This window comes from Diabrotica undecimpunctata, chromosome 7, assembly GCF_040954645.1.
Source record: "Diabrotica undecimpunctata isolate CICGRU chromosome 7, icDiaUnde3, whole genome shotgun sequence".
Lineage (NCBI taxonomy): Eukaryota > Metazoa > Arthropoda > Insecta > Coleoptera > Chrysomelidae > Diabrotica > Diabrotica undecimpunctata.
In genome coordinates, this window is record NC_092809.1 from 113,373,886 (window position 1) to 113,401,258 (window position 27,373).

Genomic DNA, 27,373 nt, shown 5'->3' on the forward strand with positions numbered 1-27,373 from the left:
AGGCGAGCGTAACAATAATATCACGAGCGCGAATCTTCTTTATTAACTGCTTTCAAAATAAAAGTTCCCTCATATTTATACGAAAACAGCTGCTCTAGAACTGCATGGATGTTGACCTCAATTGACCTGGTTTCGTCTCGAATGGACAGGCCTATCTCCGGAAGATTCGAATGGAACCAGTTTTTTATTACTTGGGGTTTATGGTCGAAAGGTCTCGTATAATCTAAAACATATTAGAATCAGTCATCATATATTTTACAGTTATTTTTAGGCCAGGATATTTATCGTAACATTGCCCCCCTCTTAAAAGATGGTTCCTCCTGGAACCTTGTCGGGACTAGAACTGGAACGGTATGCTGGTATCGGCAACTGGACCCTCTTTTACAACTTCCAGTTGTATAAAAATGACAAGGGACGGTTTTCTCTCCGCACCAGTAACTATGCGGATTGCAACAGACTAACACCTGGACTTCGGTGTCTTTAAAGATCTCTTCCACCATATTTCGGATAACTCTCCAATCTAATTGGCGGCACTCCAACTTTGGCATGGCTAACTTTTGCACGTCGGACTCTAGTACGTGCTCTCTCAATTGAAGTAAGGCTTCCCATACATCTCGGTAGGTAGGTTGGTCACGGGCAGTGTCTTTTGTTACCAGGTAGAAAAGGTAACGTGATGCATCTTGGAGTTTCAAGGTTTTACCGGGAGCTGGCACCTGGCATTGCAGTTCTGCAACTCGACCAAACTTCCTTCGAAAGACGGATGCCAACCCTGGTGCGTCTTTGATACTGGCCGGGATGGTAAGGGCCAGCGAGTAGTCATCGGGGAGCGCGAGTAGATCTTGCTTTTCTTCAGTAGTAACACCATGTCTCGCTTTACCGGTACCTCCATAGGCACCCATGAATTCCTCAAACGTGAGGTCAGACACATCGTGGACTTGGTTTACTTCCACTTCTTCATCTACGTTGTGGTCACCTTCGAAAGACGCCAACCGGTTATGGTGTACTATCATCGGCTTTCCCCTCGGAATCTTGCTTATTCGGTAGATGACATCGTTGATCTTCTCCATAATGAGGTATGGACCTTCCCAAAACTGCTGCAATTTGGGAGAACAACCTTTTCGCTTCTTGGGATTATACAGCCATACTTTGTCGTTCTTCTTAAAGCAACCCTTTTCGGCTTGTGTATCGTACCGTTTCTTCATTCTGTCGCTAGCGATCTGAAGGTGGGAACGGACCAACTCATGTACATCGTCCATTCTTCTTCGTAATTCGATCACATAATCTTCACCTGCTACATCTTCTCCAGGTTTACATCCAAACTCGAGATCACAAGGTAGCCGCATTTCGCGTCCGAATAGGACTTTGGCTGGTGTCTGGCCTGTTGATTCGTTAACAGCAGATCTGTAGGCCATTGTGAAGAACGGAAGGTATTGGTCCCAGTCTCGCTGATGATCGGACACCATCTTTGTCAAATACTTGCCAACTGTCCTATTCATTCGTTCTACCATACCATCCGATTGCGGATGATACGCGGTAGTTCTTGTTTTCTTCATGCCTAGTCTATCACATATTCCTTGGAATAGATCACTTTCGAAGTTCCTGCCTTGGTCACTATGGATCTCCAAAGGCACTCCAAATCGGCTGATATATTCTTGGATCAACTTATCTGCAACGGTGGCGGCCTTCTGGTCTGGAAGTGCGTAAATCTCGACCCACTTAGTGAAGTAATCCATTACTACCAGCATGTACTTGCCTCCATTTTCACTTTCTGGAAATGGCCCAGCGATGTCCAAAGCTATTCTTTCAAACGGGCTTCCAACATTATATTGTCTCATAGGAGCTCTCCTTTTTCGGTAAGGCCCGTTACTCGTGGCACAAATAGTACATTTCTTACACCAGTCTTTTACATCGTCGGAACTGTTCATCCAATAAAACCGTTCCCGAATTCGCTGAAGGGTTTTCCTTACACCAAAATGCCCTCCCGATGGACTGTCGTGTAACTGACGAAGTACTTCGGCTATTCTGCTCTTTGGGATCACCAACTGTCTTCTCTTCTCTGAACCGTCATCATTTTCCAGGACTCGTTTGAGCAAGCCATCTTCGATGATAAATGAGTCCCACTGGGCCCAATACGTCTTAACTACTGAGCATAGGTTTGATATTTCCTGCCAAGGTGGTCGACGGTTTTCCTCTTTCCATTTTCGGATTTTCTGTATAACTGGATCTCTCTCTTGTTCTTTCCTTATCTTAGTAGGCGTCCAGTCGTCGTTGAGAATCGTCGTTCTTAGCACTGCTGCTTCCTTGGATTCCGTTTTGTTGCAGTGGGAACACTCTGCTGGGCATGGCCTTCTGGAAAGAGAATCAGCGTTTCTGTGGCTAACTCCGGCTCGGTGCTCAATCTTAAAATCGTATTCTTGGAGTCGTTCGATCCACCTGGCTATCTGACCCTCTGGATTCTTAAACTGCATCAACCACTTAAGGGCGGCATGGTCGGTTCGGATTAAAAACTTCCTTCCATAGAGGTATTGATAGAAGTGTTCTACTGATTTCACTACTGCCAGAAGTTCTCTTCTCGTGACGCAATAATTCCGCTCAGGTTTTGAAAGAACTTTACTAAAATATCCGAGGACTCGTTCCTGTCCTCCTTGAATCTGAGACAGCACTCCTCCAATTCCCACATTACTTGCATCCGTATCTAAGATGAACTCTCCTTCTGGCAGTGGATACCCTAAAATTGGTGCTGTTATTAAATGCTTTTTCAACGTTTCAAAGGCATTTTGGCAGTCTATATCCCAGCGGTATTCTCTTGCTTCCTCTGTAAGTCGCGTTAATGGCTTAGCGATATCTGCAAACTTCTTAATAAACCTCCGGTAGTAAGTACATAGTCCAAGAAAACTTCTCACTTGATGTTTGTCAGTTGGTTTTGGCCATTCCTTAATAGAATCGATTTTTCCCTTATCCACGGCCACTCCTTCTTTACTGACTATATGACCCAGATAATTGACTTTACCTTGAAATAGCTGGCACTTCTTGGGGTTTAGCATCAATTGGGCAGCTTTAAGTCGATTAAAAACGTTTTCTAAATTCCTCAAATGATCTTCGAATGTCTCCCCCAAGACGATTATGTCATCTAAATAAACCAGGCATGTTTTCCAAGATAACCCTCTCAACACATTTTCCATAAGCCTCTCAAATGTCGCAGGAGCATTACAAAGTTCAAATGGCATAACGTTGAATTGCCACAATCCAGATCCTGTGGTGAAGGCTGTCTTTTCTTTATCGACTGGGTCCATTTCTACCTGCCAGTATCCAGACTTCAAATCTAAAGTAGAAAACAATTTACTTCCAGCCAATGTGTCCAATGTGTCATCGATCCGAGGCAGAGGATAACTATCTTTCTTGGTAACGTTGTTCAGCAAACGGTAATCCACACAGAACCTCGTCGTTCCGTCTTTCTTCTTAACCAGGACCACCGGAGAGACCCATGGACTCGTAGAAGGTTCTATCACCCCGTCTTTCTTCATTTCCTGAACAATCGTTTCAGCTTCCTCTCTCTTCGCCTGTGGTAATCGTCGAGCTGTTTGACGAATTGGCTTAGCATTACCAGTATCAATTTTATGCTTAACAACGGTAGTTCTTCCCGTCTTTCCTCCTTTCGGTACGAAAATATCACGATACTGCCGAAGAAATTCCCTTAATTTCCTTTTCTCCATCTGATTTAGAGACTGTCCTGCAACTGCAACCATTTGGTCGAATTTGTCGTTGGAATTATCAGATGTTGTCGCCTGACGGATTATGGATGTCACAGGTACACAAGTTCCTACCTTTGTCTCTTTCTTGATGGTCACTGGGTAGTCGTTGACATTGATAAGTCTCACAGGAATTTCTTTAGCCGAAGTCACCAATTCCTTTCCAATTATGATTCCACGGCCAACCTCATCGTCGTGGTTCCAAGGCTCCATCATAACAGGTCTCCCTTCGTCCACAATTCCCTGTAGCCGCGCTACTATGATCGTTTCGCTTCTCGCAGGCACGACTGTATCTTCTTTAATGGCTGCTTGAGCAGTGTTGTCATTATGTGGATGGAGAAATACTTCCTCGTTGCCAACTTTGATTACCTTATTCTTAAAATCCAATTGGAATCCATGCATATTCATTACGTCCATTCCTAATATAACATCCTCTTCGATGTCAGCAACTATAACAGTATGGACAAACTTTTCTGCTCCAATTCCCAATTGTACCTGGATTTCTCCATGAATGTTGGCATTTTCACCTGTAGCGGTCCGAAGTCGCAACCTTGTTGGTAACAGTTTCTTTCGGCTGTTTATAACTGTCGGGCGTATAATGGTTCTGGTCGCTCCGGTATCCACCAACAACGTATGCTTTTTACCATTTATGTCTCCATCTACATATACACTATCTTCACGACATTTCAAAGAAGCTATTAGTATAAGAGGGTCTTTGGAAGAGTTCCGGGTCGAAGCTGCCCCTCTAAGGTTGACTCGTTCTGGTTTTCCTGATGGTGAGTTTCTTGATTTTATGGTCTTCTTTTTCTTGCATGTCATGCTTTTCATCAAATTAAAGAGCTGGTCAAGTTTATCTTCGTCTCCTTCCTCTTTTACAGTCCTAACTTTACTGTACCCGCCAGAGGCCTGCGTAGCTGACTCGTATTCGAGGGCGGCGGATAGGACATCAACCAGCGTCTTGTGACGAGCTAATCGCAGTGTTCTCTGCATTTCATGATCACGAAGACCATCAATAAACGTTTGAACGGCCAATTTTTCCATCATGTCTTCGGGAGCTGTTGGATAAGCATATCGTACTAATCTGGCAATATCTACCTCATATTCTTGAAGAGCCTCATCTTTCTTGTGTCTACGATTTTTAAGCTGCGACTGATATACATGCTCCAAATGTTCGTGGCCATATCGCATATTTAACCTCTTCTTCAGTTGTTCGAAATCATCGGTCTCCTCTACGGTTATGGTCTGAAGCACATCTAAGGCATCTCCTCGAAGAGCGATAGTCAGGTTTACAGCCTTTTCTTTTTCAGACCATCCATTTGCTCTTGCGGCTGATTCGAACTGTTTCATGTAGTTGTTCCATGACGATTTTCCATCGAAAGTTGGGACTTTAACATGAATAGAACCTCCACTTCCTTCAAATTTCGGCCGTGTCTCCAACTTACATTTCGTCTCGTCTTCTTTTATCTCCACTGTAATCGGATTGTTACCTCTCTCTGCTGTCCCTGTTTCCTCCATCTTCCTTTCCATTTCTTTCATCTTTTCTTCGAAGGCCAACATATCGGCAGCAACTTGATTTTTTAACGAAGATATTCTATCGTCGAGGGCAGACATCTCAGAAGTGACTTTAGAGATTTCCGAAGAGATGTTAGCAGAGACTTTGCTTTCCAGCGAAGAAATCTCGTTAGAAACTTTGTCTTCCAACGAAGCGATGTCGCCGGAAACTTTGGCTACATCACCAGAAACTTTGGCTACATCAGAAGAAACTTTCGAAATATCGTCAGAAACTTTGTTCTCTAATGATGCGATGTCGCCGGAAACTTTCGAAATCGACGAGAGGATAGCATCTTCAAATATATAGGTCTCTGGATCTAGTCCTTCTTCTAGTAAAGCGTTCTTTAGTCGTTGGACTAACTCAGCCTTTTTTCCGGTAGAAGCTAATTCTCTGTCTTCAAGATGTCTTCTTAAATTAGTCACTGTCAGCTCATAAATCGTAGCCATTTTCACAATTTATTTTATATTCACTTGTAATTTATTTCCGCAATTTATCTTAAGTATTCCACTGTTCTGACACCATTTGTTGTGAATTTATTAATTGTTATGTCTTTAATTTATAATGTCTTTACTAATTTATTATATTGTTCCTACTTTAATTTATTAAAAGGCACGATAATTTATATAAGTTTATTTATCACTACATATACAATAATTTATTAGTAGGCGAGCGTAACAATAATATCACGAGCGCGAATCTTCTTTATTAACTGCTTTCAAAATAAAAGTTCCCTCATATTTATACGAAAACAGCTGCTCTAGAACTGCATGGATGTTGACCTCAATTGACCTGGTTTCGTCTCGAATGGACAGGCCTAATTCCGGAAGATTCGAATGGAACCAGTTTTTTATTACTTGGGGTTTATGGTCGAAAGGTCTCGTATAATCTAAAACATATTAGAATCAGTCATCATATATTTTACAGTTATTTTTAGGCCAGGATATTTATCGTAACAGTATATTACTTTATGAGGCGGAGAAGCACGACTTTTCTTGACGTGAGGCGCGTAATAGAGGGCAAGTCAAGAAAAGTCGCTTCTTTGCCGAATAAAGTATACTATTTTTTCTTCAAACGTAGCAATTTTCAACCATAAATAGTACAATTCATACGCTATTTTTACTCGAAATTAACTGTGACAACTATCAAAGTCGTCTAGATGTTAGAAATTGAAATAATTAAGTCTTCGGTGGAATTTGCGTCTCCCTGGTTACAGTTGCTTGACAGTTGTTTGCAATTATTAAAGACAGCTTATTGTTGTTGCAACCGCAAGCGCAAATTTAGTGCGAAAATGGAAAACCTAAACGAAATAAGAAATAAGAACGATAATGCTCAAAAAATGTTAAACCCTCATGATTCGCCAACATCGGGAATGATTGCTGAAAGTTGTTCTCGACCATCAGTATCATCAACAATTACCAATGCGTATCAAGAGTCGGGAACATTTTTGCACGGTTTCAATTTTGAAAATGCCTCATTAACTAATTGTACTTAATTAATATTACTATAAATAAAAATTATGTTTAATTGTTGTTAATGACATTTGTATTGTTGCTTTGTGACATGTTTCATATTGTTGCCATGACAACATTTTTTCCTCCGCCGTAAAGAAATGGGGAAAAAAAAAACTGCTGCCAGCGGAGACATCAAACTTTGACAGGATCAAGTTAAATAAGTAATGTCATCATTATTTGACGTTGGAAGAAAAAATACTTTAAACACTAGAATTAACCCTTTCCAGCCGGATTTTTTTTTTCAAGATCGGTATGGAATTTAGAACTTTTTTTGTTTAAAATACAATTCTGCAAAAATAAAAGTGATTAAGATTAATTTTATCCTTGATATCCCGCATTTTGTCCGGGGCATATATGTCCCAGTCATACTTTTTTGGAACATATATGTGGGACTATAATAACCCATCAGACACCAAATTATTACTTTATTTTAGTAAAAAAAAATCAAAAATATAAATAAAATCTCATATTTTGTAAACAAAAGGACTAAACTTAGATCAATATTTATTTTAATGTAAATGAAAGGTGTAAAACATGTTTTGCACAAGGGCACATTGCATCTCTGACATAGTGGTTTGTTTTTCTTGTTTCTGAGAAGAACATCGTTGACATCTTTTACGGGTCTTTTCTTCGATAGGTAAATGATATTTCACGTTGTACATTCTTTTTGTTTCTTTGCTGAAGGACGTCCAAGTGAAGTCAAGGCTTTTCTTTTAACAGCCTCATAGCTTCTTCCCAATGAGTAAGTCCCTCTGCTACACTAATTAGAACAGGCAAAAATGGTGTTTTTTCTTTCTTATTTAGATCATTGTAGTACATGAGGATTTTTAACAGCCATCATCAGAAAGCGAAAAAATACTTTCTTCCATCATTTGGTAGACTTTCTATCAAAGTAATACAAGCCCAATATATGATCTGATAGGTCCGCACCCAAAAAAAAAGATCTGATAGGTTTACTCTCGTTGCAATAATTATTCCTATGGCTGGATAAGATAGAGTATCAATTAGTCTAATAGATGAGAAAAATCTACCAAAACACAATAATACACCAGTTCCCCTTATAATACTAACTAGTTTGGTCACTACTCGTTCTCCTAAGAATAAACTAGTATCATTTCCTGTTTTCTTTCTCTCGTAAATATTAAAATCGTATACATATCCTGTTGCAGAGTCGCTTCGTACTCGTATTTTTATTCCCCGTTTAATGGGTTTCATGTGTAGGAACTGTTTTAGGGAAGACCTTCCTTTAAATTTCGCCATTGACTCAATGCTTTGAAAAGCGGCTTTTTTTTAGTGGCAACCAATACAATTATAATTTCATGTTCATAGGAGGAATTCGTTTTTTCTTGGTGTGGTTTCCAAATTTCTCTAAACGTAAGTTCATACAATGTGCAATATGTCGAGTGAGGTTTCTGGAAAACACTTTTAGAAATATTTCTATTTCGGTCATAGTACGAGGAAGATAACAATCGACTATTTTTTCTGATGGAACCGAAAAATGTGGTACAATAGTTCCATCGTTATGAAACCAAATACCTGGTTGGTACATACCTTCGCCTTCTTTATCATTTTCATCACTACTGCTTTCTTTTTCACTTTCGTCACTTATCATCTGATTCTTTTCATGCATCTGTATGTACATGATTCTGTATCGCTGGCAAAAATGGCTGCTGCCTCCTCCTCTAGCTCCACAATTTTCCCTGGGTAATCATCAACAAAACTACATAAACACATTCCACAGATCAACATCACTGGAAAATACAGCGCGAAAACGGTTCGCAATGTTGCCGCTTACACAAATTATTCTTTTAAGATTGTTAATAAGTTCTTAAAAAGTCGGTTACAATAAAAATTGATGTAAAACGGTTCAGATTTAGTCCAACAGACTTGACAATTTCATGACTCTGATACATACGTCCCGACAGACTCGAAAGGGTTAAATAAGCTTTATCGTGAATTTTATCGTCAACTACATATATATGGAGTTTGAGATTTGACTATATTGTACAGTTTCCATCAGACTGGTTACTATCAATTCCATAAATGTCTCAATGTATTGTATAGTATGTTGGTCCTTTCACCACATTAATTGTTAACAGTTATTATCTAATTAAAATTATATATACCAACTCTCTTACTTAACTGAGGTTTCTTGTTTGCTTAATTGTTTTAATTTAATGAAAAATACAGTCAAGATTTGATTTTACGTACAAAGCGTCTATGTATCTGTTTATACGTATTTCGCTTTAATAAAGCTCATCAGAACAGCTATTCATAGGCGTTCTCAACGTGAAAAATAAATCTTTCCTGTCTTTAAGAAGCAACAATAAAATGGCTTCGAAACGGACGCAATAGCGACATCTGATATTAAATCCGTAAAATAGTTTCGAAACACAATTCAGACTTCTGCCTTAATCTGAGCCTTCTAAAAATTGCAAGGCATAGCAGACGTTGATAAAGATGTTAATTGAGACATGGGGAATCTAAAATTTGCATTCCACGACATGTCTCCTCAACTAAGCAGAAATCTTTAGCGAATTGGTTTCTTGTACTCATACAGAGTAGATCCGAATAAAATGAAAAAGACAGTCAAGATTTGATTTCACGTACAAAGAAATGAGAATGCCTTTCGTGAACGAAAGTTGAGAACGCCTATGAATATCTGTGCTGATGAGCTTTATTAAAGCGAAATACGTATAAACAGATACATAGACGCTTTGTACGTGAAATCAAATCTTGACTGTCTTTTTCATTTTATTCGGATCTACTCTGTATGAGTACAAGAAACCAATTCGCTAAAGATTTCTGCTTAGTTGAGGAGACATGTCGTGGAATGCAAATTTTAGATTTCCCATGTCTCTATTAACATCTTTATCAACGTCTGCTATGCCTTGCAATTTTTAGAAGGCTCAGATTAAGGCAGAAGTCTGAATTTTGTTTCGAAACTATTTTACGGATTTATGTTTTAATTTGATTTAAATCTTTATATTAGCTGTTTATACTGTTTTATGTCGTTCTTCTTTTAGCTTTTAGTTTTTGGTAAAAACAAAGACCTATGTACTGAGGCTTGATGATGAGACACAATATTGTAAGCCTCGAAACCGGTAGTCTACAAATTCTACTATATTAAAACCTAAGATTGTGAGGATTGACTACATCAATTTAATATATTTTTCTGCTAGTATATAAAATTTAGAAATTTTTAAGAAAACCTTGAATACTTTTTAATAACAGATATCCGATTAAATAGACAAAACAATATCAAGTTGTAATCCAGTAATTAACTTTTCTAGTAAATACGAATACTAGTTAAGATTACGAAACAATTATTTAAAAATAAACTAGATGACAAAATCAAAGAAATATAGGTGAATACAATGGAAATCGTCAATTGAGAAACTCTACAACATTAGATAAAATTAATTGCAAATTGCTGATTAAGGTTTAATCAATGTTTATTGTTTTAAAAATCGCCTTGCTCCAAAGGTTAGCAATAAATATTGTTTATATGATCTCCGTCTAGGCTCCAGGCAACTTCCTTTCTTCAATATCTTGAAATATCTAGATAATTTAAGTATGTTGATTAAAATATATCCAAACTCAAAACAATACTAGTTTAAGCTAGTTATAAGTCAAATCTCTTCATATTCTCTTGTATCTTGAACTTTTGCCTCTAAATATCTAAAAATATTAGATTACTCTAAACAAATCTTCAGAGAAGCACTGGGAGAAGTTTCGGAGGGTATCAAAGTAAACGGAGATGTAATCAATAATATTAGATATGCTGACGACACAGTTATTATCGCAAATGACTGCAATGAGCTTCAAAGACTCATGCAAAGCATACACACAGCAAGTCAAGAATATGGTTTAGAACTCAATACAACCAAAACTAAATGCATGCTCATCAGCAGAACACAACAACCTCCGATGCAATTGACATTAAACAACCGAAAAATAGAACAAGTGAAGACATACACATACCTTGGAACCACAGTCAACACAAAATGGGACCAGTCAACAGAAATAAGATCACGAATTGAAAAAGCTCGAAACGCGTTCAACAATATGAAAAAGTGGTTCACAAGCAAAATCTCAATGGAACTAAAATTAAGACTGGTCAAGTGTTATGTCTTCCCGGTCTTGTTTTATGGAGCAGAGGCATGGACCACAACGGAAGCCACCCTGAAGAAACTAGAATCCTTTGAGCTGTGAATATATCGCCGTATTCTCGGATATCCTGGACAGACAACATCACTAACGTGGAAGTAATGCAGAGAATAGGCAAAAGCAAAGAAATAATCTTCACCGTAAAGAAATGGAAGCTTGAGTACTTCGGACATGTCATGAGGCATACTAAGTACCGTCTGCTACAGTTAATAGTCCAAGGAAGAGTCGACAGTAGGAGGGGACCGGGAAGAAGACGACACTCATGGATGCATAACCTGCGACAATGGTTCGGACTAACATCGACCGAACTGTTCAGAGGTGCCGTAAACAAAGTCAAAATAGCCTTGTTAATAGCCAACGTCCGAAACGGATAGGGCAAAGAAAGAAGAAGAAGAATTAGATTACTGTATAGTGTTATTTTCTATATTTAATGTCAAACTTTTCTCTTTGCCTCTAATCTTTGATTTGCCTTTATTAGCTATTTTGAGGTTTTTTTTTAGAGTGTGATTCGATGGGTGTAGATTATTTTGTGTTTGTCTCTCGTTTTTCGCACATATTCAGATTGTTTGCGAATGCGGATAATAATATTTTTCGATTGTTTTTTTTACACCTAAATTTTATAATTTAAACTTACATACTTTTTAAAAATTGATAAACATTAATTTTGCAAAGCTTATTTTAAAGCCTATAATCATAGCTTTACAATGAGGTACTTTAAATCATTTTAAGTCAAACAAAAGCGAAGTTATAACTAGAAATAGATGTCAAATAAATTTGCAATATCTCAACTTCTAATGGATCGATTTTAATTTTTCAAAGTTTGTTTGATTTGTTTTTTTTTTAGAAACAAAACATGATTTGAAAAAGTTATATCTGTATTATCTTATTAGTTATAAGCATTGTTAATACATTGTTAGATATTGGAAACATGGGAAACTACTGTGGCGAGCTATATAAAAATAACGAGGTACCAGCAGAAAATCAGTGGTCCTCTGACTACCCTAGAGAAACTACTGTCTTACTCGCTAAAGTCAAAGATGCAATTAAATCGCTAAAGAGAAATAAATCCTCAGGCATTTATTCAATACCAGGTGAAATGCTACTATTACTAGGTACCAAAGGATTACATATCATCCATTTTTTCTGTGTCGCTGTTTGGAATTCTGGAAAATGGCCGTCTGATTGGTATACCTTAATTTATATCCCCTACACAAAAAAGAAGCTACTACCAGATGTGAAAAAGTAAAAAGTTCGTGTAACCTTCTGGCTAAGGTCTAACCAGATGTGAAAACTACCACACACTATCACTTATAACACATACTAGTAAAATCTTGTTTCATATCATCAAAAACAGATTAAAAACCTATCTACGTTACCAAATACTTTAGGAACAAGCGAGATTTGTAAAGGGTATACATAGAAACAAATCCTGAACCTGAGACAACTCATTGAAGTCTAGAGAATTTTAAGTACCTATGATTATATGCTTCGTTGACTACTAAAATGCATTTGATTATGTAGGCTTGAATAAATATGTGGTCCATTTTAATAGAAATGGGCACACCAATGCACCTGGTGACACTTATTAAAAATCTGCACAAGTCCAATATAGCAATAGTACAACTAGATTAGAAGTTCTCAAACCAATTCAAGACCGAGAGAGGTGTTAGACAAGGATGCGTGTTGTCACCTGACTTATTCAACATTTATGGTGAACATGTCATGAGGATGGCTTTAGATGGATGGGCCGGTGGAGTAACACTAGTTGGTAGGAAAATCTCCAATAAGATTTGCTGATGACACTACACTTATAGCAGCAAATAAGCAAGAAATGTTTAATCTCCTGCGAAGAGTTGAGTACTAAAGCAATAAAGTTGGTCTGAAAATCAATAAAGCTGAAACAAAAATAATGTTGTTCGACAGATTCCACTCTAGTCTACTGACTACAACATGTCATAGGAATACCATATAGTGGACAGTTTTGTCTTTCTCGGGTCTAGTATAACTAAGGATGGTAACTGTGAAGCAGAAGTTCGGAGACGTATTGGAATGGCAAAAAATGCAATAAGTCGCCTAACTAAAGTTTGTAAAGACAGATTTTATCTCTCAAAGTATCAAGATAAGACTGGTAAATGCCTTTGTATTCTCAATATTTCTATATGAGGCAGAGACTTGGTACTATTCGCGGACGCGCGCGCCGAAGAATCGATGCCTTTGAGATGTGGTGTTAAAGAAGAATGTTGCGCATACCTTGGACAGCTCATAGGACAAACGTTTCTATTTTAAACCAACTCGAAATTAAAAAAGGCTGTCCACAATATGTCTGCAACGTATTCTGCAATTTTTGGTCACGTGGTTCGCAGGGGTGACGATAGGTTGGAGAGATTAATTGTTTCTGGAAACGTTCCGTGGAGAAGATCAAGAAGAAAAGATCACCAACTAGATGGTCCGACCAAATTAAGAATTCAGCTGGAAACTCATTATGCGAAGTTCTCAAAGCAGCTGAAAAGAGAGACCAATGGAAATAAATTGTTAGGAATATTGGAAGAAATCACGATCACGACAAGAAATTGATTGTTAATACCAAATTACTGCTGAAAAATTCGGTAAAAAAGTATTCTCTAGTTTTTTCAGCTGGTTATCTCGCTAAGGTATGTCTTAAGCGATTTATTCCCGATACAATGTATTTCTCGTTTAAGATGTTATGATGCAATATTTTAACTTGCCTTCATTCAGAAATTAGTACTGCAATTTCTTTTGGATAATTTTTTCCTCCTATCCTAATAGAGGCATGCGGCTTGCTGAATATTTTGGAGAAAGATTTGGCTTGGTAAAAGATTTAACTTCTGCATCTAATTGATTTTAGTTGTCAAAGGAAACTAAAGAATAACTAAGTCTTCTAGTTAATTTCTGAAGTTCTACCGATCTATTCTTACCTGGACTATCCTAGGGAGTCTCTGTTAGATTATTTCGTCACTGAGAGTGAGGAGAATTAAGAAACGATCTGAGTTTATATCCCAAGTCTCCTAAATGCTCAAGAAATTAGAGGCAATGAAAGTTAATCAGTTCAGGGATTTTATTCTGAGCTGTTAGCTACTTGGTTAATATTCCAGTGAATAGCACAATTGTCACAGTTCAATTTTCTGTAGGCTTTTGTGAGCTGTCTGGCTTTAGTGGTCGATAATCTTGATCTTCATTTAGTATGCTTTGCATTGTAATCACCTTCAAGGTACTTCCTTGGGTATATAAAAATGTTATGTGCAAATATGACTATATTTTATGCTTTGACGGGCAACATAAAACTGAGACTACTAAGTTATAGGTCCTAGTTTTGATTTTTACAGCAGTGGCTTGTATTTCTTATTTTTGCCTTTATATCTCCTAATGTATAATATTCTGTTTTATAATTTTTGCTATTCCTTAAAGCCTCGACGCGAGCATATTTATCTATGTAAATAAAGTTCTCTTGTCACAGTGTTAGTCGTCATACTTCTCCGAAACGGTTGGACCGATTTTTATGAAATGTTATACGTATATTAGGTAGGTCTGATACTGCCCTACAAAAAAAATTTAAATGCTCCCTTTACTTTATAAGTCAAATCTTACTAATTAAGGGCTAATAAAAAAAAACAATAATTAAAAAATTTACTAGCTCTAGTTTTCTTGATACATAATAGGTATAATATGCTATTGTAGTAAATTAAAGTAAAAAATGATATTTTTTTATATATTAAATTAACATTGGAAATATGTGTTTTTATTTTTAACTAATACTTTTTAAGTTTAAAATTAATAAAAAATAAAAATAAATTAAATGGATTTGTTTGAAGCTCTTATAAAAATAAATCAATTGTTATCGCTATACGAGTACGAGACCTTTTTGCTTTCGTCTCTTATGTGAGTTCCAGAGCATTCCTGCACACAACCCAACAATAATCAGCTAGCATAGCTTCATTCCACCGCCCTTGATACCTTCGTTCCATTACAGAAATGTCTTGGTAGAACCTTTCATCATGTTCGTCACAGACAGCTTAACAGCTAGGAGGAAAAAAGTCCAGATGGGGAGAAAATATATCTTGAGAGACATGTTGCAGCCGAGTATGGTATTTTTCTAGAAGTACTACTACCAACTGAGTGTAGTTTTCTTCTCGTTTGTTGCCCAAAAATTCTTTAATCACACCCTTATGAGCTTTCTAGGCTTCCTTTTCTAAAACCCTTTAAAACTTTATCAAACGTGGGATCTTGGACCAATTGACGCATTTGTGGTCCAACAAAAATGTCTTCTTTAACCTTTGTATCACCTAACGAGGTGAATTTGTTTCGTAAGTACTTAAAAGCATCTGCTTTTCTATTCATACCTTTGACAATATTCTTCATCAAACCCAATTTTATATGTAAAAGTGGAAGAAGAACATCTTTTAAATCCACGAGAGGCTCAGCAACGACATTTTCTCGCTACTATTGAGATTTCTTGCAGGCCGTTTTGTTCTTATCCCACCTTCACAAAACACAGCAGTATTTAGTATAACCCAACTGCATTCCTATAAATGTAGCAACAACTTTTAAGTCCCCACAGATCTTCCACTTGTGCTTATAGTAATTTATTGCTTTCTCTTTCACGAGAAATGCATGGCCAATAGGAATAAAAGAAAAGCTGATTATTTTGTTGAGTATTATAGCTTTTAAACTCAACTTGTTGTAGTTGTAGTGTAATTATAAAGAAATCATTAATCCATTTATATTGAGACAAAAAACAAAATTGTTCTTCTTCTCAAAAAAAGTGATCAAATTTTGCTGACGCTTCCTGTACTCCGAGAAGCTTACATCACTTTGAAGAGGTTCCTTTGCTGTAGTCTTAACCCAAGAATTTCTGCCTTTTTCTATGACAAGTCTAAAACTCAAATGAGATCACTCAATTCTGCTTGGCTCAATCTGTATGGTTTTTCATCTAATTCTTCAAAATCAGGATCTTTCGATGTGAAAGGCTTGTTATATCCGTCTTCGCCTTCCATTTCATCTTTATCTACTACTACTGCTACCTTTTTTCGTGACGCTCGCCTTAGCATTTTACTGTGAAGAAAGACTAATACAATCCGATATAGAAGCTTCTCTACAATATTCATCATTGATATTGGTTTGTTTTAAATAATTCTCTGATACAATTTTTATAGATCAATACACCACATTCAACATTATTTGCTTGTATACGAAATTTAAATTTTTTTAAGGAAAACCTTGAAATTTTTTGATAACAGATATCCGATAAAATAGACAAAACACTCTCGAGTTGTGTTGTAATCCAGTAATTAACTTTTCTAGTAAATATTAGTCAATAGTACGAAACAATTATTTAAAAATAAACTAGATGACAAAAATCAAAGAGATATCGATGCATACAAAGAAAGTCGGCTGAGAAATTCTACAAAATTAGATAAAATTAATTGAAACTTGCTGATTAGGATTTAATAAACGTTTATTATTGTTTTAAAAGTCTCCGTGTTGCAAAGATTAGCAATCAGTATTTTTATATGATCTCCGTTTGGGCTCCAGTCGACTTCTCTTCTTCAATGTCTGGAAGTGCCTAGATAAATTTGCTAAGTGGATGTTAATAAAACTATGTCGAAACTAGAATTAATATCAAAATAATAAGAAGAAATATAATTAAACACAAAAGCAAAATATTCTGAAGAAAAATTACAAAACAAAAGAATAATTAAAAAATATAATAAATGTAACAGAGAATCTAACGAATAAAATAAATACAATACTCCAGTCGTCAGAGACGAAAATGCCACTGAATCTCTAAAAATTATACGAACAAGCTGAATTTTGCCGAGAATATTAATTTTGGGACCACAAAAAAGATGCAAAAAAGTTTACCACCTTTACCCCAGGGCTTCTTCCTAAAACCCTTCTCGTACGTGGGTAAAAACGCAAAAAAATCGATTTACCAAGAATCTGTACGGCGTAAAAAAAATGTTTTATGTAGCTGAGATAATTTTAAATAAAAATATTTATTAGCACTTTTTGTGTAGAATGAATCATTCTCTCAGAAACAACGCTTGGTGCGACCGTCGATTTTGAATGTGTTACGTGCGCGAAATTTAATGTTCAATAAAATTTTTTGATCCAAGTATCCTATCCACAAAAATCAAGATGTGTTTTAAAGGCAAAGAGTGCAGCTTTTGTATGCAGTTTTTTTTATTTTGCCGCGAATAAACTCAGTTTTTATAAAGGTGTTAAATAAATAAACGTGGCGCGATTTTTGCCATTTTTTAAGAGTCTTGTGAGATCAACACAATTGATCACTTTCATTAACTAGTCGTAGCAAAATTTCCATTTTTAGAGATTAATATTTAAAACCTATGACATGAAATTTCAATTTTGAGTTGTGGTAACAAATATGAGGCATTTAAAATATAAATAAAAAACGCAGCATTTAATGTTTTACATTTCAAACCTTCAAAGCCTCCAAGAAGACTGTTTTAGATGTAGTTTACAGCAGAATTGTGGTTCTTTTGAAAAACGTATTAGTTTTATTAAAAAAAAAAATTTAAACGTTTCAGAGTGTTTGTTATGTGAATGTTTAAAAATTGCAAAAATCGCGCCACGTTTATATATTTAATACCTCAATAAAATCTAAGTTTACTTGCTGCAAAATACAAAAACTTGCTTGTACTTTTTTGTACGTTTTTACTTATTTCCAATTCTATGACTATAACTACACTATTTTTATTGTAATGAAAATAAAATCAATTATAAATATTATAACGAATTTATTTCTAGGTGTAACCCCGCTAATAGAATAATCCAGAATTTTGCTACGCCTCTGAAGGACAAAATAGAACACCCCAGAATAAACACAATGCCCTAAAGACATGGTACAAAATAAATAAAAGTCGGAAGTAAATTCTAAAACTATCGTTTTATATCGATAACGTTTTATAAAGTTAGTAAAAAATTAAGTTTTACTTAATTGAAGTTAAATTTTAAGAGAAATGATATTTTAAAATGTTTTTTTGGTGACGATTTGTTGTAAAATGTTAAACAGTTATATTTTGATGAATTCAGTGATAAAAAGTTTTTCACCAAAGTGTATAAATGTTTTATAAATAAAAAATATTTCAAATACTTTCTACTATTTTTCCTATTTGGTTTGAATATAACCACTAACACGTTGCATAACTTGTTTGTTCCTAGGTGGTTCACAGCAAAACTATTTCAATGCAAAGCTTCGTTGTGAAACTCGTTCGTTTTAACTTTTCTTCTTCTTCAAGTGCCGTCTCCATCAATGGAGGTTAGCGGTTATGGTGGCAAACGTTTGTCTATCTTCAGCTGTTCTTAAGAGTTCCTCAAATCCAAGTCCTGTCCAGTTTCTGATATTACGTAACCAGGACAATTTTTTTCTTCCAATTCCTCGCTTTCCTTCTATTTTGCCTTTTATTATCAACTGAGGGATGTAGTATTTCTCGTTGCGCAACAAATGCCCTAAATAACTGGTTTTTCTTCTTTTGACTGTTCTCAATAGTTCTTTTTCTAAATTGAGTCTCGCTAGTACTTCTTCATTTGTTTTTCGTGCTGTCCAAGGAATTTTTAAAATTCTACGGTACACCCACATTTCAAACGCCTCGATTCTATTCAGGCTCTTTATTTTTAAAGTCCATGTTTCGACTCCGTAGAGAAGAACAGACCAGATAAAACATTTTACAAGTTTTAATCTCAATTTAATATTTATATGTGTATCGCAGAATAGAACGCGCATCTTAAAGAAACTATCCCTAGCTTGAGCAATTCTCGCTTTAATTTCTTGTTCTGGGTCCAGCTTGCAATTAATCCAACAGCCAAGGTATTTGTATTGGTTTACCTGTTCTAAAATATTCCCATTTATTTTTATAGGTAAGGGGATATTCTGTTTTCTTTGGATCACCATTACTTTTGTTTTTTTTTCGTTGATCTTCATTCCAAACTCTCGACAAGCATCCTTAAGGTGGTCTATAACCCTCTGTAAGTTTGTGTCTGTATCAGCCAGTAGGACAGTGTCATCTGCATATCTTATGCTAGATATTGGTTCTCCATTAATTTTTATTCCTGTGGAAAGGTTTTCCAAGGCTTGCTTGAATAGTAGTTCCGAGTAAAGATTGAACAGCATAGGGGATAGTATGCATCCTTGTCTTACTCCTTTATTTATACTAATATTTCTTCTTTTAACTTTTAATCTATTATTTTTCTATAAAATTTTGCTTCTGATTTTTTAGTTCTGAGTTTCTTTATCGAGACAAGGATAATATTTCACAAGCAGAAGAATTCATTTTACTTAAGGTACTTTTTAGATTTCCTAAAAAACTAGTTAAACATATATATATATATATATATATATATATATATATATATATATATATATATATATATATATATATATATTATAGAATATTAGGCGGTTTTAGAAGAACAGGATTCAATACAAGCGATCATCTGCTTACGATAAAAATATTAATTGAAAAGGCCAACGAATATCAAATCCCAATGTAGGTATATGGCACTTGTAGACTTTCAGAAAGCATTCGATAAGGTGGAACATTGGGCAGTAAAGAAGTCTTTACAAAATAGGAGAATAGACTATAGATATATGGACTTAATTTCCAAAATAGTTGAACAAACGGAGACCATTAAGATACGGCGAGGAGTCAGAGAGGGTGACACTATATCACCCAAACTATTCAATCAAGCTTTGGAAGACGTTATGAGGAAATTACAATGAGAAAAACGGGGTATTAACATAAATGGCCAATACTTGAATCACTTGAGATATGCAGACGACATTGTATTAATAACAGATAAAAGGAAAGAATTACAAAATATGATGGATGAATTAAATAGCGAATCAATAAAAATAGATCTACAAATGAATTATAATAAAACGAAAATTATGACCAACCAACCAGAAGAATTAATAACTACAATTGCACAAACAACTATAGAACAAGTAAAAGAATATGTATATTTGGGACAACTAGTTAAATTAAATAAAGAAAATCAGACCGGAGAAATAAAGAGAAGGATACGGTTGGCTTGGGTATCCTTCGGAAAACTTTCTTATATACTAAAAAAATAGTAAATACCCCCAATATTTAAAAACAAGAGTCTTCAACCAATGTATACTTCCTGTTCTCACCTACGGTTCTCAAACTTGGACGTTTACAAAGGAAAACCTAGAAAAAATAGTAAAGACCCAAAGAGCTATAGAAAGGCAAATGCTGAACATCAGGCTATCAGACAAGAAAATAAATACTTGGATCTGCAACAAAACAAAAGTGACCGATGTATTAAAGCAGATAGCAAAACTTAAGTGGAAGTTCACTGGACATACCATAAGACAGAAAGACGACAGATGGAATAAGATTTTTATACACTGGAGACCATATAGTTACAAACATAAAAGAGGAAGGCCACAAATGAGATGGTCAAATTACTTGAAGAAACACGCAGGACCGAAGTGGATACAAACTGCCTACAATAGAGAGACGTGAAAGAAGGAAGAGGAGGCCTATGTCTAAAATTGGACATATACATATACATATATATATATATATATACCTATATATATATATATATATATATATATATATACATATATATATATATATATACATATATATATATATATATATATATATATATATATATATATATATATATATGTATATATATATATATAAGAAAAAAGAAGTACTTGTGACTCGTTTGGAAAAAATATATAAATGTTTTGGATGGTTTGGAGTCAATAAAAGGGGCTATTGGTTAACATTATCTCGAGCTTTCAATTGTGTTTACAATTATTATTATCAAGAGCTGCTAAAAAAGACAAAATATCTTACAAAAATATTATAAATAGAAGCATTAGATAAGGACATTTGTGTATTAATTCTTTTTGAGATATATTAGTAGCAATTTTATTAACCAAACTAATTTTATTTGGTGAGTTAACAAAAAAAATTTTTTCTTTCTAGTTCAACTTTGTAAGATATTTTGTCTTTTTTAGCAGCTCTTGATAATAATTGTAAACACAATTGAAAGCTCGAGATAATAAATAGTTAACCAATAGTTCCTTTCCTCCAACCCATCCAAAACATTTAATATGTATATATATATATATATATATATATATATATATATATATATACATACGTACGAGTATATTGTCTATATTGTCTAATTTGTTACTTTTTAGTAGCTTTTTCAGGTACACCATTCATCTCGAACGTAGCCACCCTAAAGAGTAAATTTAATTCTCATTTTTCTGATGGTGACGGTAGCATTCCAAGTTCATTATTTTAACGCCCTCCCCTAAGATGAAAAAGATAAAAATCCTTCCAGATCGATCAGTTCCAGATAATCAGCGACTAAATTCTAAAAACTCAATTAGATTATCCGATAAAATTTTAATTTGTAAGCTTTGTAAAAGATTCCGAAATTTGGGCATGCGCGCTAAGCGGAAGCACACAGGTAAGGGTAGGTGTGTATACGAGTGAGTAAAAGAGTGGGGCTATGATTCGTTTGGATCCACGGCCGCCTAGCATTGTGTTATCACCGTTAACGCTGGAACGTATACGTACGTCGTAGGTTTGTATTACGCTCTATCTGTTTCTCTCGAGCTTTTCCAAGTCCAAGTGACCGAGTGCTGCTTTTAAATGAAGTTGCGTCTTTTGGTGAGTTTTTCGTATTGTAAAAGAGCGCGCTCTCGTGCCGCTTTTCGACGGGTAGTTTAAAAGTGTGAGGCGCCAGTTACTACAGGACGTGCTTTTCTGTGTTTTTTTATTTGGTTTGGCAGTTTTCTAGGATGTGTTTGAGTGATGCTACTACTGGCACCACTCGTCCTTGATCTACTGGATGCAACCATATGTGTAAGTGAGTATTTTTTCTATATTTCCAAAATACCCTAAACAATTCTTTCAGAATTTACAAAATCTCTTTAAAATATACTGATTTTTGACATGATTATTACTAAAAGTTAAGTCAACACAAATATTAAGTAAAAACAAAAAAAAATACAATAGAAAATCAGAAAAATCTCTTAATTATTGCACCGTATAGCTAATTAAATTTATTTTAATGGTTTAACTTATCAATAAAAGTGTACTTGAAGCTGTAGTTATTCAACTACAATAAACAAAACAAGATTATACAAAAACGTTCGACAGGATTTTTCGCATTTCTTCATATTAAAAAATTGTCTGGTAATCGTTGTTATCGATTTTTCAATTTAAAGTTGAACCGGCTATTTCTAACAAATGCTGATAAACACAATAAACTTATAAATTATATAACCATATTTTACTGCAATACGTTGAAAAAGTATAATTTGTTCAGCTAATATAAACACCGCTATATTATTTTCCAAATTGTTATTTACAGAGTAGGAAGATTATTTTAAAATACGAATTAAATGTTTTTGATAATAAATCATGTATTGAATGATAAGTGTAAAACACGGACAATTTGCTGCAATCAAAACTAAACAAATAAAATATTATAACATTGTATCTGGGACATTTAAAATCTGGGTCAAAATGTAAACAAAATATCAAATGATGTTATTCCACAGACAGAAATCAATATAATCGAAATTTTGATAAATGTTCGTGCCGTACTTTGCGCATGTTCTTTATTTTTTTTTCATACTTATTTATTAACTTATTTCAAGTCATAATTTTCGTCAGCCATTTTGATTTTCTTCATATCGGTTATTTTATCAGGAATGCCTAGTAGCTTCCGTATTATTTGTCATTTGTTTCGTTGTCGTAAATTTGTTCTGTAAGTTTTCTTTTTTAAATATTTTACAGCAGTTAATAATATCTAAGTGAAGAATATATTATTATTTTTTGGTCAATTCTGATCAGCTCCTTTCTTCAAATTTTTAAAATTTAATTAAGTTTATTATAGGTTTTTAATGTATTTAGTGTCTTATTCTTAATATCTTCTTTACAATTTTTACGTTGTTTTAATTTTACCATGTCTTTAAAAATATTTATTGGCTTGCATTTATCTAAGTAGATGACAAGGATGAGAATTTCTGTACCGAAGTTGGGTAATAAAATTCAATTTTAAAAAAACTTTATTGGCATTTGTTCAATTCATAATGCTTTATTTAGTTTTTTCTACATTTTTTATTTTTATGTCATTTTTAAATCTATGAGTTATATTTAAGAAAGATGGAAGTGACAATAAAGATATAAGTACTTCAAAAAATAGGCAGGGGTAGAGTTATCACAAGTTAGATAAATTCTTTATGGAAAGATGGAAACTAGTAAAAAGTTCCGTTACATATGGCTCAGAAGTCTGGACAATAAAGTAAGAGCATGCAAAATCGAATGTTTGTAGTAGTAAACAATTTTTGGTAAATATGTTGCAGACTCACAGGACTTGACCATGTAAATACGAACAGAATTACAGAAAGAATAAACGTAGAAATAACATTAACAGATACCATAGGGAAAAAAACAACTTTCTTGGTACGTCCACATGAGACGAATGAAGTGTGAGAGGTTACCACTTAGAACTTGGAGATAAACCCAAAATCTTCTTCTCATGGTGTCTATTCGTTACGGATGTTGGACACTAACATGGCTATTATGACTTTGTTGACTGCTGCCCTGAAAAGTCCGGTAGTGGTTAAGTTAAACCATTTTCGCAGGTTATGCAGCCAGGACATTCTTCTTCTTCGAACCCCAAATAGAAGAAGGAAAAAAGTAGCACCAGAGAAGTCTTTGGAAAAAGGAATTATTATAGCCATGAATAGAAGAGAGCGAAGTAGATTCATAGGCAAACAAAAATCAATGGCGTTTAAATTAAAACAAACAGATACAAACTGTAAAGTCTCTAAATGACTACTCTATTTTTCTTTCAATTATTAATCTTATTTTTGTGTACTCGGCAGCGGTAATTTGTTTTGCAGCAAGAGGTTGGTCATTCTTTCATAACCCACTATTCGTGATGTTATAAGGACTGCTATAGCATTGTATAGAGTGTGTATGTCTTCGTTTGTTTTTCTTTTCCACATCATTTTTGAACTTCTCTGTTAATTGGTTGAAACATTTTTCATCCCCTTGTTTTTAAGAACTCTATTACAGGACTCAATAACAGAGTACGTAAGTACTCAGTTTTAACATTTAAATCTTACTGTAGTGAAGTCCAGAGAAGTAATCACTCTCTAGCAGATTCTTATTTTTTTTGTTTCTTTTTGACGGGCATATACTAGTTATCTCCGCGGTCATATTTTAATACCCTACAGCAAAGGGTCACAGGTGAATTCACTCCGGCTATATACATATTTTTTAGAAAAGATAGTTAAAAAATGACTTTAGTAGGTACACAATGAATAATAATCAATAGCCAGGGTTAGCGTAAATAGAAAAAGTTGTCTTCATTAAGGAGGTACTTTGGTACCTTTTTTTAATGAAATTTTTAATAAATATTTCTCAAACTATGTAGTTACCTAAAAACAAAACTACTTCTAAGTTAAAATTTTATTACGATGTTATTACTAAAGTATTACGATGTTAGAGCTCATATTCCCTTGTTCAATATTTGATTGAACATATTGGTAATTAGTACTTATTGTACCTGAAATTTTATGGTAAGAAATAATGGTGGTCCATATCCCAATAATATATTATTACCTTAGTTATGGTTTGAATGTCTTAAGTCCATCATGACATTTGAAATAAGTCAAATGTTAATCGAAAAGGGCAAGTCCATGATAGTTATTGACAATTACAAGTACAAATTTCATAAAATTCTTGCTAATAATATGAAATTTTGGCCGTGTGTAGAAAGAAGTTGCTAAGAATTTGTTAAAACTCTAAATATTTGTAGTTGAATGTAGTGTATCAAAATCATTGTTAAACCTGCAAAATTAAGTAGCGATGTTAAGCAAAAGGCAATGGACTGTTTGAGTGAAAAACCATTGAAGGTGATGTACAGTGAAATTGAACGAACTGGCACTAAAACTCTTATTGTAGAAGATGCACATTGGATTAGAAAAAATATTTATAATGGCAAAAAACAAGTTACTCCCAAAATTCCGAAGTGCCTACAGAAAGTACATGACTCATTGAACTCGGTGGAAGTGAGACCTAATTAAAAAAACAATTTTTATCAAAAAATGATTCGGTACAAAAATTTGCTGCTTTTTCTTGTGTATCCAACTTAACATTTTAAAAGTAAATTAGAAGCAATCTATTTTTTACTTAGCTATTTACAGTTCACGGACTACAAAATAGACACTATGTGCCGTTAGCGTTCCTTTTGCTTTTAAATAAGTTAACTAATTCATATGTGACTATCTTAAATTGTTTAAAGACGGAGTGTCGAAAATAAAAGGATGTAGATTTTATCTTGGACAATCATTTTGGAGAAAAATTTAAGAAGTTGCACTGGCTACTGAGTATTCAAAGGAGAATGACGTCTAGCAATACCTTAGATATATGTTTGGTCTACCTTTTCTAAATTCATTAGACGTAGGTGAGTGTGTTGCTTTAGGCTTTAGTGAGATATTACCAGCAGAACACCAAGCCGTACAACAATTTGCTGGACCACTATATTTCGGAAGAGGCAGCTCTCCTAAGATGTGGAATGGATAATAGTTTATCACTTGCGCATACAACCAATGCCTATGAAAATTTTCATAGTTGCAAGTTCTTAAAGATATTCAATTTGACACTTATATAAAAAGACGAAGTTCAGAGAAACCAAATAAAGTGTACCGAAAAGTAATTCAAGAGCGTCAAAAAAGTGTTAAATGCAATTAAACCAAAATAAAATTTGCATTTAGATTTATAGCAAAATAAATGCCTTGTTTAAATTTATATTTGTTTAATTTCGTAAAGCTAGAGGATATCCCGAATGTTTTTACACGTCTTTGTCTCACATATTTTCGCATTTGTACAAATTATTTCAGTAATTTAAAAGACAGAATAAATATCAAAATAACAAAATTCCTAAACAAGATCAAAATTTCTAATAAAATTTTTAAATCAATCACTAACATTTTTAAAATAGAAACAAAAGTGAAGCGAATATAATTTAAATAATCTAATTCCACTGCCTCGTATACAAATATGTAACAACCAATATTTTATATAATTTATATAAAATACAGAAGTCACAGTACAAATTTTGCCGATAATAATTTTCCTAGAACTTAGTAAATACTTAACCATGGAAGCGAACTAGTATATGGTCTTTGGATCAAACTAGTATATTATAATTAACAGGGTTTTTGACCTCGGGAGTGAACTAGTGTGCTCTGTTTTTGACATACCATTTTTACTGTTCTATATTTTTTATTTTCTTTGAGACTGTAAACTATTTTTCTTTTTCCTCTAAACTCTAAACATTTCGTATCCATATATTTTACTCTGAAGCTAGTTTCCGTGGCATATTAATGCAATTTATTATTTATTTTTTTTTAAATAAGCCACAATTTTTACTTTAAATTTTTTTTTACTTTTTTAATTTTGACATTTCGACTTTCGATGTGGTTTCGTGTTTTATTCTTTTTAATGTTAGCTAAAATAGTAATAGTTTTATATTAACAAATCAAAATATTTGCAACAAAATATTTAGTATGTTTTAAATCAATGTGAATCCTTAGTAATTACATACAAATCTCACAACATGGGCAAAATTTTGATTAGTCGTAGCAAACTAATTATGAATTTTAATAGATTCTTATTGCGAATAGGTTTTATTTATACTTAAGGGACAATAATTATTTCTTCTCTGCATATTTTATGAATTAATTCCTATGTCAATTGTTTGAAAAATGTTTCGTCCCCATGTTTACAAGAAATCTTTTTCATGACTCAGCAAGTATTTTTCTAAGTGTTCTATTTACTCAGATTTAACATTTAACTGATCTTAATATTGTTTTTTACAGCATTTTGGACATTGCTAACCTTTCTCTGTTCTATCTTTTCCGTTTTCTTTGTGATTGTAAACTGTATTTTTTTACAATTTCAAATCAGTAATCACTGTTTTCATTTATATTTTCTTCGAAGCAAATTAAATGCATTTTGTATCTTTACATTTTGCCTATTAGTTTTTTCTAACCTAATTTCTTCTGATTCCTCTTCTTCTTTAGTCAAATTTTGTCTAATTAAGATATTTGGTATGTTTCTTCGCAGCATGGTTTTCTGTGATGCATATTGTCAGCTATCAACTGTTAAAAATCTTCCTAATGATCAATATCTGCATATATTTATGTCGTCCATTCCACATGTGTTGATTTCTTGCTTTTTTATCTATGTTCTAATTTTTAACCCGCTATTCTTAAACTCTTCAACTCAGTCAATCTTAATATGCTTTTGGTTTCAATATAATCATATCATCAT

At 34.1% G+C, this 27,373-nt stretch overlaps 1 protein-coding gene across 4 annotated transcripts in view; it reads left to right on the forward strand.

Annotated features, from left to right (window-relative positions):
• Nucleotides 1–27,373, forward strand: part of LOC140445727 (uncharacterized) — a 513,557-nt gene that overhangs the window by 227,177 nt on the left and 259,007 nt on the right. For 2 of the 4 annotated variants that reach the window (XM_072538014.1, XM_072538017.1), the window contains exon 1: nucleotides 21,549–21,883. The exons of 1 other annotated variant lie outside the window; for it this stretch is intronic. In XM_072538014.1, the coding sequence (XP_072394115.1) occupies nucleotides 21,870–21,883 (14 nt within the window). In that variant the 5' untranslated portion in view covers nucleotides 21,549–21,869. Of the gene's footprint in view, nucleotides 1–21,548; nucleotides 21,888–27,373 lie in introns of those variants that run through there. One more of the 4 variants, XM_072538015.1, reaches the window with a different exon arrangement.